This window comes from Miscanthus floridulus, chromosome 10, assembly GCF_019320115.1.
Source record: "Miscanthus floridulus cultivar M001 chromosome 10, ASM1932011v1, whole genome shotgun sequence".
Taxonomy (NCBI): Eukaryota; Viridiplantae; Streptophyta; class Magnoliopsida; order Poales; family Poaceae; genus Miscanthus; species Miscanthus floridulus.
The window spans coordinates 63275581-63287954 of record NC_089589.1 but is presented as its reverse complement, the minus strand read 5'-3'; the positions used below and the strand labels follow the sequence as shown (position 1 = coordinate 63287954).

Here is a 12374-nt window from a genome sequence, read left to right as displayed (position 1 = left end):
AATGTTATTTGAGACAATTGAGCAATTGTTGTTTTCTAGAAATATGTATGTCTCTTTCTTAATTCAATCGTTTGAGTAATAATTCAATCAATTAATCATGTCTATAAGTTAACATCATTTCTTTATTTAAATTAATTGATCATTGTGAGTGGACTTTTTTGTAGTTTAAGATAGAAAGGTCATAGATGTACAACTTATCAAGACTCAATCCATCATATCGGTTTGCAGTTGATAGATGTATTACGGTCGAGGAGAGGCATGCACGTGTAGAGAGAAAACAAAGCACATATCCAATCCATGCATAGACTGTAAAAATATTGTTGTATTTGCTAACGTGGAATGGATCATTTCATGAAGGGTTACATGATTTGGACCAAACACGAAGATTATGGTAGTTTCACGCCTTATGCAATTGGCAACCAATACAACGGCAACAACGCAATCAAAGGGACCAAATCTAGCTGCCGATGGGTAACACCCTTGTCTTTACAAAATAAATCATGTTCTGTCAGATGTCACTGATGATTTCTTTGACGATGAACATGGTGATGACGAGGACAGTTACCACATGTCGACGACCTATGGTTTAATTTCAGGGATTTTTATGTGGGAGTGAGAAATTGGACTTTGATGGAATAATTGGGGATGGGTCTTTATTTCCAGAGGTATTTGCAGAAGCAAAATTGGTCTGTATCAAAAATATATTGTCTAGAAGTATTATTTATACATTTTAATTTGATATGAGCCAAGCAACCTTATACATATATAAAACGGTAACTAAAATATCCCATGCCCCCACCTTGTCGGCCAAATTACCCCACCAGTGATTCTTCCATGCCGTTATGAAATCAAGATGAGTGAAAAGACTCGAGAAAGGAAAAGTGTTGAAAGTTTTTCAATGTAGCTATGATTCGTTATTACGTGCCATGCTGAGGTCAAAAGAGTATCAACTTCCTTTTCAAAAACAAAAAAAGGAGTATCAACTTTTTGGGGACATGCCATCGAAGTGCGTAGAACCGTAGAAGCTCAGCGTCGGATGCGGATCCAAAACGTATGATTAAATTTCTTCATTTTTTTCTTGTTTTGAGAAAAGATTTCCCGCTTTATGGATAACAACACAGCGGTCCAAACAGGACTGAACCCTAGGCGCGCCTGCTTGTCCCCCACTTTATACGTCTACATGAAAAATTACTAGTGAGGATGTGGAATCCTGGATCCATCCAAGCCGTGCCAGGACAATTGATCGCAACCGATCATGGGCGAGGCAGGAGCACAGAGCAGGCAGACGCCACTGCCACGCCACTGCCACTTATCACAAGTAATATGAGCATCAATGCTATCCAAATCAGAGTCACAACTTGTTAGTTTGGGTAGCCAACTAGCTATTTTAATACTACTTATTTTTTTTTCTTGTTTTCTCCAGCAACACTAGCTAAAATAGTCCTCCCAAATCCATCCTAGTAGTGAATGATATGTGAGACCCACATGTCATCCTCTTCGTTCCCTTGCCGTCATTGAAAAACTTGGCCTTCGTCGGAGGTAGGGAAGGGGCGCACCGCCCACCAGGCCAGCGGGGAAGGGCCGCAGGCTGCAGCCAGGGAGGAGGTGCAACTAGGAGATGTGCGACCAAGGAAGATGCCGCCGGGAAGGAGACGTGCGCGCCGATGAGAAGAGGCCGGGGAGGAGGCGCCCACCCATGTGGAAATGCCTTCCAGTTTGGTATTTCTATGGAGTTATCAACTGGTTCTAGAAATCGAATTCTAGAGGGTCTCCGTAGAACCATTTTAGGGTAGTTATTATCAAGCACGGTGAGATGAAAATGAGGCGTCTCTAAAAATTATTTCTATAATAATGGTCCTGTTTGGATTCTCTAACTTGGTTAGAGTTAGAGTTAGTTTCTAACTTTAACTCTAGCCCTCAACTAACTCTAACCCATGTGGTGTTTGGATGTCAAGGTTAGATTGACAATAATTGCACTTTTCAATCATTTGGCTCATTTAAAGTACCTTTTCAGCAGGATTTGGTGTGGCTATCTCTTGTGTGACCTTCTCTCACTCACAAATGACACAAACAAATCATCCTTACAAATGTCGCATCCAAAACACGTTGAATTTAAGAAAAATATACTGGTCGGATTACAACAAATGAATTTATCAAATGGAACTATCTCCATAAAACAAAGCATGAGCTAGCTCATCACGGAAGGCATTCATGTTGACATCTTCAACAAGAGGTTCATCTTCTGGCCATGCGGATGCAGAAGAACTAGGCATTGGGTTATAATTTTCATCCGCATCACAGGCAGCAAATTCCCTATCAGCAATTCTGCTCTCTCGAATGAAATTATGCAGAGCCATACAAGCAACAATAATTCTAGCTTGCTTTTTCTCAGGAAAACTTGGCATGTTCAACAAAATCCGAAATTTCATCTTCAACACTCCAAAAGATCGCTCAATGACATTCCTAACTTTGGCATGTGCATGGTTGAAGGTTTCTTTCATACCTTGTGGCGGCGGTCCATTGTGCCATTGCTCCACATGGTACCTTGTACATCTGAACGGTGAAAGGTACCCAGCCCGGTTTGGGTACCCCGCATCAACCACATAGTACTTCCCTACATATTATGAAAGGCAGACACACAATTAGACTCAGATGAACAAGTTCCATTGGATAAAAAAAATGTTGCAAGTTAGTTGAAGTAGCAAACCTGGTGGTGGACGTGGAAATTTGTGTTGATAAGTACTCACAGCATCTTTGAAAACTCTCATGTCATGTGCCGAACCGGGCCATCCCGACAACACAAAGGTAAATCTCATGTCGAAATCACAAACAGCAAGAACATTCTGGCTGGTTTCATTGTGCCTATTCAAATATGGAATCCTCTTACTCTTATCCACCACAACCTTCACATGTGTCCCATCTATAGCTCCTATGCATTCGTTGAAGTGTGGCCAAAATATAGGATTTTCTAAGTTCGGGTGCACCTCCGAAAAAGTTGGGTCCTTGGGTACAATTACGTTTTCTGCTAACTTAAGTAGACATCTCAAAACTCTGTTAAATGTCCTGCTTACTGTCTCCAAAGCCCTCCTAAAACGGATGGGTGCCGTAGCGGCCGAGTTCGCACGCTGCCGGACACTGCCGCCTGCCCCCGAAGATGACCCGCCTGGGAAGACGCCACCGTTTCCTCTTCTGCGACCGGTAGCTGCCGAGGACGAGCCTCCAAAGTTCAGTTGGCGAGCAAAGGGTTGTGCCGAAGTCGCCCTTCCGTCTCCGGCTCTGGCTCCGGCACGCGGTGGGCGATAGGGAGGTAGCCCGGAGCCCCTGTCGCAGCCTGGGAGGATCTCGTCGTCGTCGCCCTGGAGGATTGATCCGTAGAGACCCAATCCCGGGAACCCCTCCCCGGCCGGCACTTCAGAGTTGAGGTCGAAGCCGGCAGCGGGAGCGCTGGCAGCGGGAGCGCGGGCGGGGCCGTTCGCCGACGTCTGCGAGCCCCAGTCGTCGAAGCCGTCTCCGTCCATCGCGGGTGAGGAGCTGGAGCTGGTGGTTGGCGAGCCGGATGTGGGGAGGTGGAGCGCGAGCGAGATCTGGTCGGCTGGGCTCTGGCGGCGGCGCAGCTCCTGCTTGCTGGGGGCGAGCGCCGTAGGCCAGCACCGGTGGGGGCGAGCGCCGGGGTCCAGCCGGGGGCGAGCGCAGGGGGCGAGCGCCGGGGGCCAGCGCCGGGTGGCGAGCGCTGTGGCGAGCGCCGGGGTCCAGCGCCGGGCGAGCTCTTGGGCGAGCGTCCGGGTGCGAAGCTCCGGGAGCGAGGCGCGGGGAGCGAGCGCTGGGGGTCGAGGTGCGGTGGGCGGCAGCGCAGAGCGCTAGGGGCCCGGCGGCGGCGGCGCTCCCATCCGTCGTCGCGTCGAGGAAGGGGATAAGGGATCCGGTGCGTTCCTCCGGTGCGGGCTAGTTTTCCAGTATGGACCCACCAGAAATAATCCCAATTAGCATCTCCTTGGGGAGCTAGTTTTTTTGGATGGGTTAGATGCTTTTAACCCTACTCTAACACACCTGTTTGGATATTTCAGGGTTATTTGGGCTCCAAATAACTCAAACTAACTCTAACCATGGGATCCAAACAGGGCCAATGTATTGTGCATTTGTGCTTTTGCTACTTACTCTATAAAATATTTGTCTTAAAGTTTCTAGCTGTACAGAAATACAGATTGATGCACTAATTATTATAAACTAGCATGGACTAGCTCCCAATGCTCTTGCACCCTTTCCTTCTTCAAGAATGAAACACAAAAAGCGTTGTAGATATGCAAAAGACAAGCATAATGTGTGTTAACCTATTTATTTTTCTTATTACTACCTCCATCCTGAAAAGGATGCAATTAAAATTGTCTGTAGTCAAAATATCTATAGTTTAACCAAATTTATGGAAAAAATATCAATATTTATTTGGTATCACAAATACTGATACTTTTTTGTTATCACAAACGTTCATACCTTTTTGTTGTCACAAATATTGATACCTTTTTTTGTTATCACCAAATAATTGTATTATGAAAATATATCGCGGAATAAATCTAACGATACTTATTTGGTATCACAAATATTGTTATTTTGTTGTTTAAACTTGATCAAACTTAAAACGGTTCGACTGAATACTATATTGAAATTGCATCTTTTTTTCCTTCCTCGAAGAGGAGGGAGTATGTTTTTATATAAAGCACACCTGATCTAAAGTTGGATGTAACATGCCATATTGAAGGGCTAACCACAGTATGCCAAGTAATATGGGAGCCCCAGCATTCTCGTGTGCCTAAAAAGAAACACATGTGCAGCCTATTGCCGGACTATGATGCAAACATGTAACCAGGAACCCCCGTATTATTACACAACGTATTAAAGTTGCAACAACAAAATGACAGCACTAGCAATTCACCTCAAACATAGCAAAACGACGATGATTTATTACTAAAAATGAAAACATAGTACTTTCGCTTCCTATTATATATGCAGAAAACACATTCTTTTGCCGCCCAGTCAGTGTCAACTTAACAACAGAAACGCCCAGAAATTCGTAGCGAACTGGAAGTCGGCAAAAGGCACAGCAGGCTTTCGGTACAAAGGGGGAGACATCCCTTTCTTCCAGACCAAAAGGCCACCCAACCTCATCACAAGTCCACATCACATCTACCAAACATGAACAAGTCCACATCACTGCACTACACATGAACGGACATAGAGCAATCCTGCAGATACATACACACGTTGCGCAGCTGCACGTACGTGTGCTGATTAAGTTGTCGGTGTAGTGCTGCGATCGAACAAAAGTACAAGTGAGGAAGCAACAAAATACCGCGTATGTTATGCAAACCGGACATGAGAAAGCAAAAGAAATGTTAGATGCAATCGTCTGGTATTGCTTCCGCATGGTTTTGCGGGCAATATACCTCGACGAGGTCAGCTGGTTTGTTCATGTTTGTTTCTTAGATCAATCATTACCGATGTTTGTAGAGCATGGCACAAAGAGAATCCATAAGTGGTGAGGTGGTGATGATTTCCATTGACTTTGGCAGAGAAGGTCCTCGGTTTTGATCAGCCTGAGGCGACTCGTCGTGTCCATGAGTCCATAACCAACTCTGCTTCGTGTTATAATTGAAGATAAAAAAAAATGCATCATCGAAGATAAGATTTGGGAAGTGTCATCTATCCCTAATAATAAAAAATCGTCCAACCCATTCAATTTGGCCCAACTGTTTCTCACTCGCTCGCCCCAGTCCACTCCACCCATCTGGTCAATTTTTTCAGCCCATCAGCCCAAATCGTAAACAGCCCAGTCCACGCCAGCGACCGTCGAACGGAAAAAAACCGGCCGCGACAGGAAAACGAGCCAAAAATTCCGGCCACGCGACTGTTCGAACCGTGGCCTCCAACGTGCTAAAATCAGTTGATAACCACCACAACCTGTGAACTTATGCGACGCTAAACGAATTTTTTTTTATTTACCCTCTAACATCTTCAAACCTTTACAGTGAATCTCTTTTTTGTTTTTTCCTTTCCGATTCCGTTTTTCACTTGGTTCTGTTTTTTATTTTCATCCATATTTTTGTTGTTTTACTGTTTTTGCATCAATTTTTGTCTTTTTCGGACCCTTCATTTATTTTATTTCCGTATTTTTCCCTTCTTTTCTCCTAAAGATTTCGTCTACTCCGAGTTTTCTTTCCATAGTTTTTGTTTTTCTTCCCAAGTGTAGCTCTCATTTTTATTTCTTACTTATGCTTCTATCTCTAATACTAAACCACTTGGTCGTATTTCTTTCTTAACAAGTATATCCTATTCTTTCAATAAATATTTTTCACCCCTAATTTGTTGCATCCATTATGTCCTTTGCTCGAGTTACATTCGTCTGTTCGCTTCCTAATCAATATGTTTGTCACATGTTTTGTCTTTGTGTCGGACATGGTAGCTTTGTTCTGCTATCTCTCCCAGGTCCAAACCGGTTACACCTCTAGAGTCTTATTAGCACATGCGCTATGGATTATCGTAGACCTATGGCCCTATAAAGAATTGGAGCCCTCGAGAGGGCGTAGGAGATCAATAATGATGAGGCAAGGTAAAAGACACATCAAGCATACTGAAATTATGAGGACCTGCTGTTCGGAAGACCGACAGTGGAGCAATCGATTGACCCTCACGTGATACATCTACTCCTTTGCCAGGATGACCTGCACCAATTGTTGCGTCGTCGCAGACACTAATGGCACAATTTGATCTCTCATGCACACCGATCTTCTAGATCGTTAAGGGCACCGTAAGGGTTTGCACGCTCTCTCAATCGCGATCGTCAGGCCATGGCTATGCCGCTGCAAAGGAGCCTCATCCTCTTAGCCACCACCAGAGTCACGCCCACACCGGCGCTGTGCCGCCCTATCGCGTCGTTGCGTAGTGCTAGCCCATGTCTTAATGATTGGCGCACCACCATCCTACATTGCCTGGCCATGGCCACTATACCCACACACGGCTTCACCATACTCCACACACGGCTTCACCATACTCAACACCTGTGACGCCGATAACATTATAAATTGTTCTCCTGTTGCAATGTACGCGCATTTTTTGCTAGTATATTTAAATAAAAGAAGCAGAAGTTGTTCATTGCCGTTATTTGTCAGCTGTATATTTGAGAGGCAATGGACAGGCAGCCTTTCGGTACTCTGGCTTCTGTTCCAAAACGAGCTTCCATTCGTATATGGTGGTGCCATCAGTTCACCAACTTTTGACCTTCCGACACTTCGCAAGTGATTAGAGGTAGTATGAAAGATTTCCTTATTTCTCTTGCTAATTAATCGAGTCTTAAATAAATCATTCTATCTCTTGTGTTATTCCGAGGGGAGTTGAATGAGGCAGATTGCAGTTGTTAGTGATCATACAAGATTTACCTGTTATTTGCCGATGAAAGGCCAGAACCTGTTATTTGACCATACCTGGGAATTTGTCAGAACACATATTCCTTTTTCTTGTCAGATTCTTTCATGTTGATCTATTGTTTGTTAACTTAAGCGTCCTATATCCACGTGTCACTTCTCTGGCAGGAGTAGTACCTTATAGGAAATTGATCAATCAGTAAATGGATCTGCTCAGCAGCATCTTCTACCTTAAAAATTTAAGACAACATAACTATCTGAATTTTTCAGATTTATCAGAGCTGACAAAAGTCTTCTTCCATTGTCTCTTGATCGAGAAGGAAGAGGGTTTTATTTTTGGGTTTTTCCTCTCTCCCACCTGAAATTACTTATTAATTTGCCAAATGCTTTTTTAGAAATTGTTGAATGATGCTATTAAGACCACCCATTGTTTGATGGCGACTGGGGCTGCCTTGTCTGGGACTGCTCCCGTTTCTCTTCCACACGAGAAGCATGCGATTCTTCTGCCATTCTCTTGCACACGAGAAGCATGAGGCTTTTCTTTTTCGCGAGCGGGTTATCTTGAAAAAAAACAGAAAAAAATTCCAATGGATTGGGCTGCAAAGCGTAAGTGAGCAGCCTCGGGAAAAGGAATAATGCCAATCCCCTGGGCCATGGGCCATGGTCAAATCACGGACTGACCATTCGTTTTTTATCCTGTGGCAAGCGCAACGGATTGGGCCGCAAGCGATCTGGGATTAGATTGAAATGCCATGCAAAACAGAGAGGAAAGAAAAGGAGCACCAAAAGCAAGAAATGGTTGATCATGATCCCTCATTACGCTGTGAGCACAATGTTGCAATATGAGTATATGACAAACAAAACCGAATAATAAGCAACTGTTTCCTAGCGCTGTAGCGCACCACGGACAAGGGGCATGAAGCCATGAACAAAATGGCTGCTTGTTTCTTCCTCTGTTTGCTTCACTCATCATTTCAAGGGTATCTCGACACCAAGTCTTTGTAATATTTGTTAACTCTATTGTCTTATTTGGTCAGCAGGGTTACTCTGCTCACAATGAGCATAACAATCATTACCATTCCTAGTGTTTCTGGGCACAGCTATAATCTCAAGTTGTGAGGTCGCAATACCTTTTCCTCGCTTTGCTGGTGGCAAAGAAATTCTTATCCTTTAGTTGAATGTTAGGTGACCGGTGTTCCAAGCTAGCAATACACCATGCAGGCTATCATTGAAGACGATCTAACCTGTTAATTAAGTAAATGTCATCAAAATTTAAATATATTAACAGAGATGATATTGTTCTGAAATTTGAAGGAACATAATTTCATCTTCATATGGTACATGCAAGGTTACAAAAGGTGGTAGGCACTCTTCAGGCAGTGACCCTCTGCCGAGAGCTTAGGTGAGCCTAGATGCGCCTAGGCGTTCTATCCCCATGCATGTTTACCTCTAAAAATCTAAAATAAAGGAAGAAACAGGAGACCCGTGGGCTAAGAATTATATAGAAAGGGCAATGGAAACAGCCGAAGCCCAAGTCTGAACAGCAATCCATATCCCTAACATCCATTCCCACCTTATCCATTCGCACTGCTCCCTTGCAGCCATGACTCGCAACTGGCCGTGACGCCCACTGCCCCATCTGCGTCTCTACCGCTCGCCACTCCCAGTCCATGCCTCCATGCTGCCTGCCGCCCCCGTCCCGGCCTCTTTCGAACCGCCGGTTCCTCTCTAGTATCTCTCTCACCAAGTCTCCTCTGTCCTCTAGTCACGCCCCGCCGCCCGCATGCGCCCGCCGCTCCACCTCCCCCACCGGCCACTCAACCGCTGCCCAATGTCCTTGTTGCCCCCTCGTATCCCTGCCTTAGGTGGATCTGCGAGCCTTTGGCTGCTGACGGGCTGGCGCTGCCTAGGGTACCGCCTACCCCCCTAGGGTAGGGGGTACCCCACTGCCCAGCACATAGGCGTGCCTTGTTGAACACTGGGTATATGAAATCAAACCTCTATGTAAATAAGCTTTACCAGCTTGCTCCTGGTAGGAAAAAGTAAATAAATAGCAATCTACTATATGAACATGTAAATGAAACAACTCCATGAAAAATAGCATGACCAAAGACTGATAAAGAATTCATAAAATGTTGAGACAAGCTACATACAAATATATTAAACCAAATAATAAATTATCAATGCTTACATAGATAAACTAGAAAAAGTATAGGTGGAATCCACAAGAATAAACTAACACTTCTGACTGGAGAAATTTCTTTTATAAATTGGACAAGGCCATAGAGATTTCTGCAAAGAAAAATTGCTATAAATGAGCACATGTATGCATTGTCGTTACATGGTCTCACACAAAAGATAATATAAATTTTATTTTAGTAACTATCTGCTCATATGTTATTAAAAACAAAGCAAACAATTATGAACCACTGCATGAATTACTTAGTAATAAAATGTCATTGATCCAGACTGGCAAAGTTAGAAATCATACAAGATATACCTGTAATAGCTGACAAAAGTACAAAGACTGAAGTTAAGATTGTGATGAAGGGTCCAATATATGCCCCATGAAGATTACTGAACCAGACACCTCCTCCTTAATGACAAAGAAGAAAGGGTGGTCCGCAACAAAGTGCTCTCCTGGTGAGGGCTTGCCTATGCCCATTGCCACAGAAGTTTCTTCAATCCCTTTATCATTAACCTCCAAAATTGCTTTATGAAGTATGTCAGATAGATACAATGGACTTCTGGATTCATCTTCCTTGACCATATCAGTGAAATCTGCATCACGGAGGAAGGGTAATTCAAGGCCCATTTCTTTAAGAAACTCCTTCATATCAACCTGGAACGATACTGTGAACTTGGGAACCCTGATATCCACATGTCGCTTCTCAGTTGGCAAATGTTGTTCTAAGAATGATAGTTCCGCAAAAATTTTCTTAGTTAATTCAAACAATCCATCATGAGCATCAGGTAGGAAGATGTACATGGAGAACTTCCGTTCATTCCTTCCTTGCTGATAAGGAAGCTTAATCACTTTAAATCCATCATGAACGGCAAAAGGTCGAGTTCTATCATATTCTACAAAAGGGACCTCAACACAAGTTCCATCCAGACAGCAGAACTTTTGCACTGCAGTACTCCTAATATCAGCCCGATCAAGCCATCTTCCCCTAAAATACAGTGCACTGCCAATAACAAGTCCTGTATTCTGATCAATTAATCCATCCGGAAGGAGCGAGGTAACAGTACCTTTTGTGGATTCTTTGGCCCACATGTTAATTTGCTTAGCAGCATCATCGGGCTTTAAAAATCAATAGAACAGAAAACGTGTGAATTTCAGAGTTAAGCATTTCAAAAGGAAAAGCATAGAAACAACAATATACATCACATGGTTGCAGTTTACTACTAAAAAATAGAACAGTTCAAGTGGCATTTCTTTACAGATATAGCATAGTATTATTTTTTTACAGCAATAAAGGTAGATAGTGGGCATATTTGTCACCACAAGCTCTCCAATGCACATTACCATTTCTATCAGATCAAATAGATGAACAGAAAAGGGTGCACAGGCAGAGATCATCAGAAAAAAACAACATTAGACCAATTGAAAGTACTTGGGTCAGTCCAGTCAAACAACAAATTAAGATGTTCTGCTACAGTGACCCCTGGAACAAGCATATCAACGAGCACCTAATAAGCATGTCGTACAAGCGGGAATGACACAATATGCCACACCTTGTTAATGAAGTCAGCCGTCCTCGCCGTGGAGCTGTACACACTACGGGCGGCCTCCACGAACCCCGGCGACAGGCTCGTCGAGGTGTCGACCCATATTCCTCCTGCGAAGGCCAGCCGCGGCCCGCCGGACGTGGACCGGTCCTTGAGCACCCGCTTGACCACGCGCGACGCCACGTTAGCCGCGTCCGCCGCGGCGCCCCTGCCTCCGCCGCCGCCGCCAAGCGCCTGGAGGACCTGCCGCCGCGTGTCGCCGCGCGCGCCGGCGGCGGCCAGGGCGAGGGAGGCGTGGACCGCGACGGGGGACACGGCCGCGTTCCCGGTCGCAGAGGCGGCGAGGACGCGCCCCGCGAGCGGCAGGCAGAAGGCGCGCTGCGCGGCCGTGAGCGCCTCCCCCCACGGCCGCGTCGGCATAATCGGCGGCGGCGCATTACGAGCGTCTTTGGGAGAGCGCGCTGCCGCGGCGGACGCGGAGGAGAAGGCACGGGGCCTGGTGCCTACGGGAAAGGGGAAGAGCTGGGCGGCTCCCGGTCGCCGCGGAAGGAGAGCTCGCCGGAGGGAGCAGACCTGCATTTTGCCTAGTGAAATGAAATGTTGTTGCCTAGGGTTCTTGAGGTTTTTCCTGCGTTATATGGTGATGAGAGTGGGCTTAATGGAAATTGGGCCTATGTGAGATGTCTTAAAAAAAATGCTATTACTATTTATTTTTTGTCAGATGTACAAATTTCGTAAAACGGTGTTGGATTTTGGCGTAGGCACGTAGCTATATAAATAAATGAATAAATGATCCTAAAAAACATAACTATATAAATCGATTTTTATAGGATGACTGAATTTTGGTTTCACTCTTGAAGCGGTTCAATAGTTGCCTCTAGAAAACACACGGGTGGAGCTGATCCAAACACCTACCTCTACAAATATCAAATATGTTTGAGCCGCCTTTATAAATGTTTTTTAGTGATCCTAGCAGAAGAACTTTTCATTTGTGAAAAGATTTAGTCAAAATCACAAACATTAGTAACTATTACAGTATTTAGTTTGAAAACACATATATGTTAGTTAGCCCTGTTTGGTAAGACTTTGGTTTTACTTTAGCTCCACGAGAAGCTCTACTCATGGAATTGAAGTTGTTTTGATGAAACGTTTGGTAATGCAGCTCCATGGGATGCATAAAAAAAGTGAAATGTTTATAATATCCTTATTTTTTATTTTCTTCCTTCAACG

General features: G+C 44.5%; 1 protein-coding gene across 3 annotated transcripts; it reads right to left on the bottom strand.

Annotated features, from left to right (window-relative positions):
* Positions 1–8216: 8216 nt before the first annotated feature.
* Positions 8217–11723, bottom strand: LOC136484785 (probable non-inhibitory serpin-Z9). 3 transcript variants are annotated; one of them, XR_010766211.1, is made up of 4 exons: positions 11151–11723; positions 9913–10716; positions 9604–9704; positions 8217–8656 (listed from the first exon to the last, which is right to left on the bottom strand). XR_010766211.1 is itself a non-coding variant. In XM_066481738.1 (3 exons), exons 1-2 carry the CDS (start codon positions 11721–11723, stop codon positions 9946–9948), a joined length of 1344 nt encoding a protein of 447 aa, XP_066337835.1. In that variant the 3' UTR covers positions 8217–8656; positions 9913–9945. The 3 variants fall into 3 exon arrangements, 1 of the variants encoding a protein (XP_066337835.1); XR_010766212.1 differs by lacking the exon at positions 9604–9704 and having other exon boundaries at positions 8217–8459; positions 8543–8656; XM_066481738.1 differs by lacking the exon at positions 9604–9704.
* Positions 11724–12374: the final 651 nt, after the last annotated feature.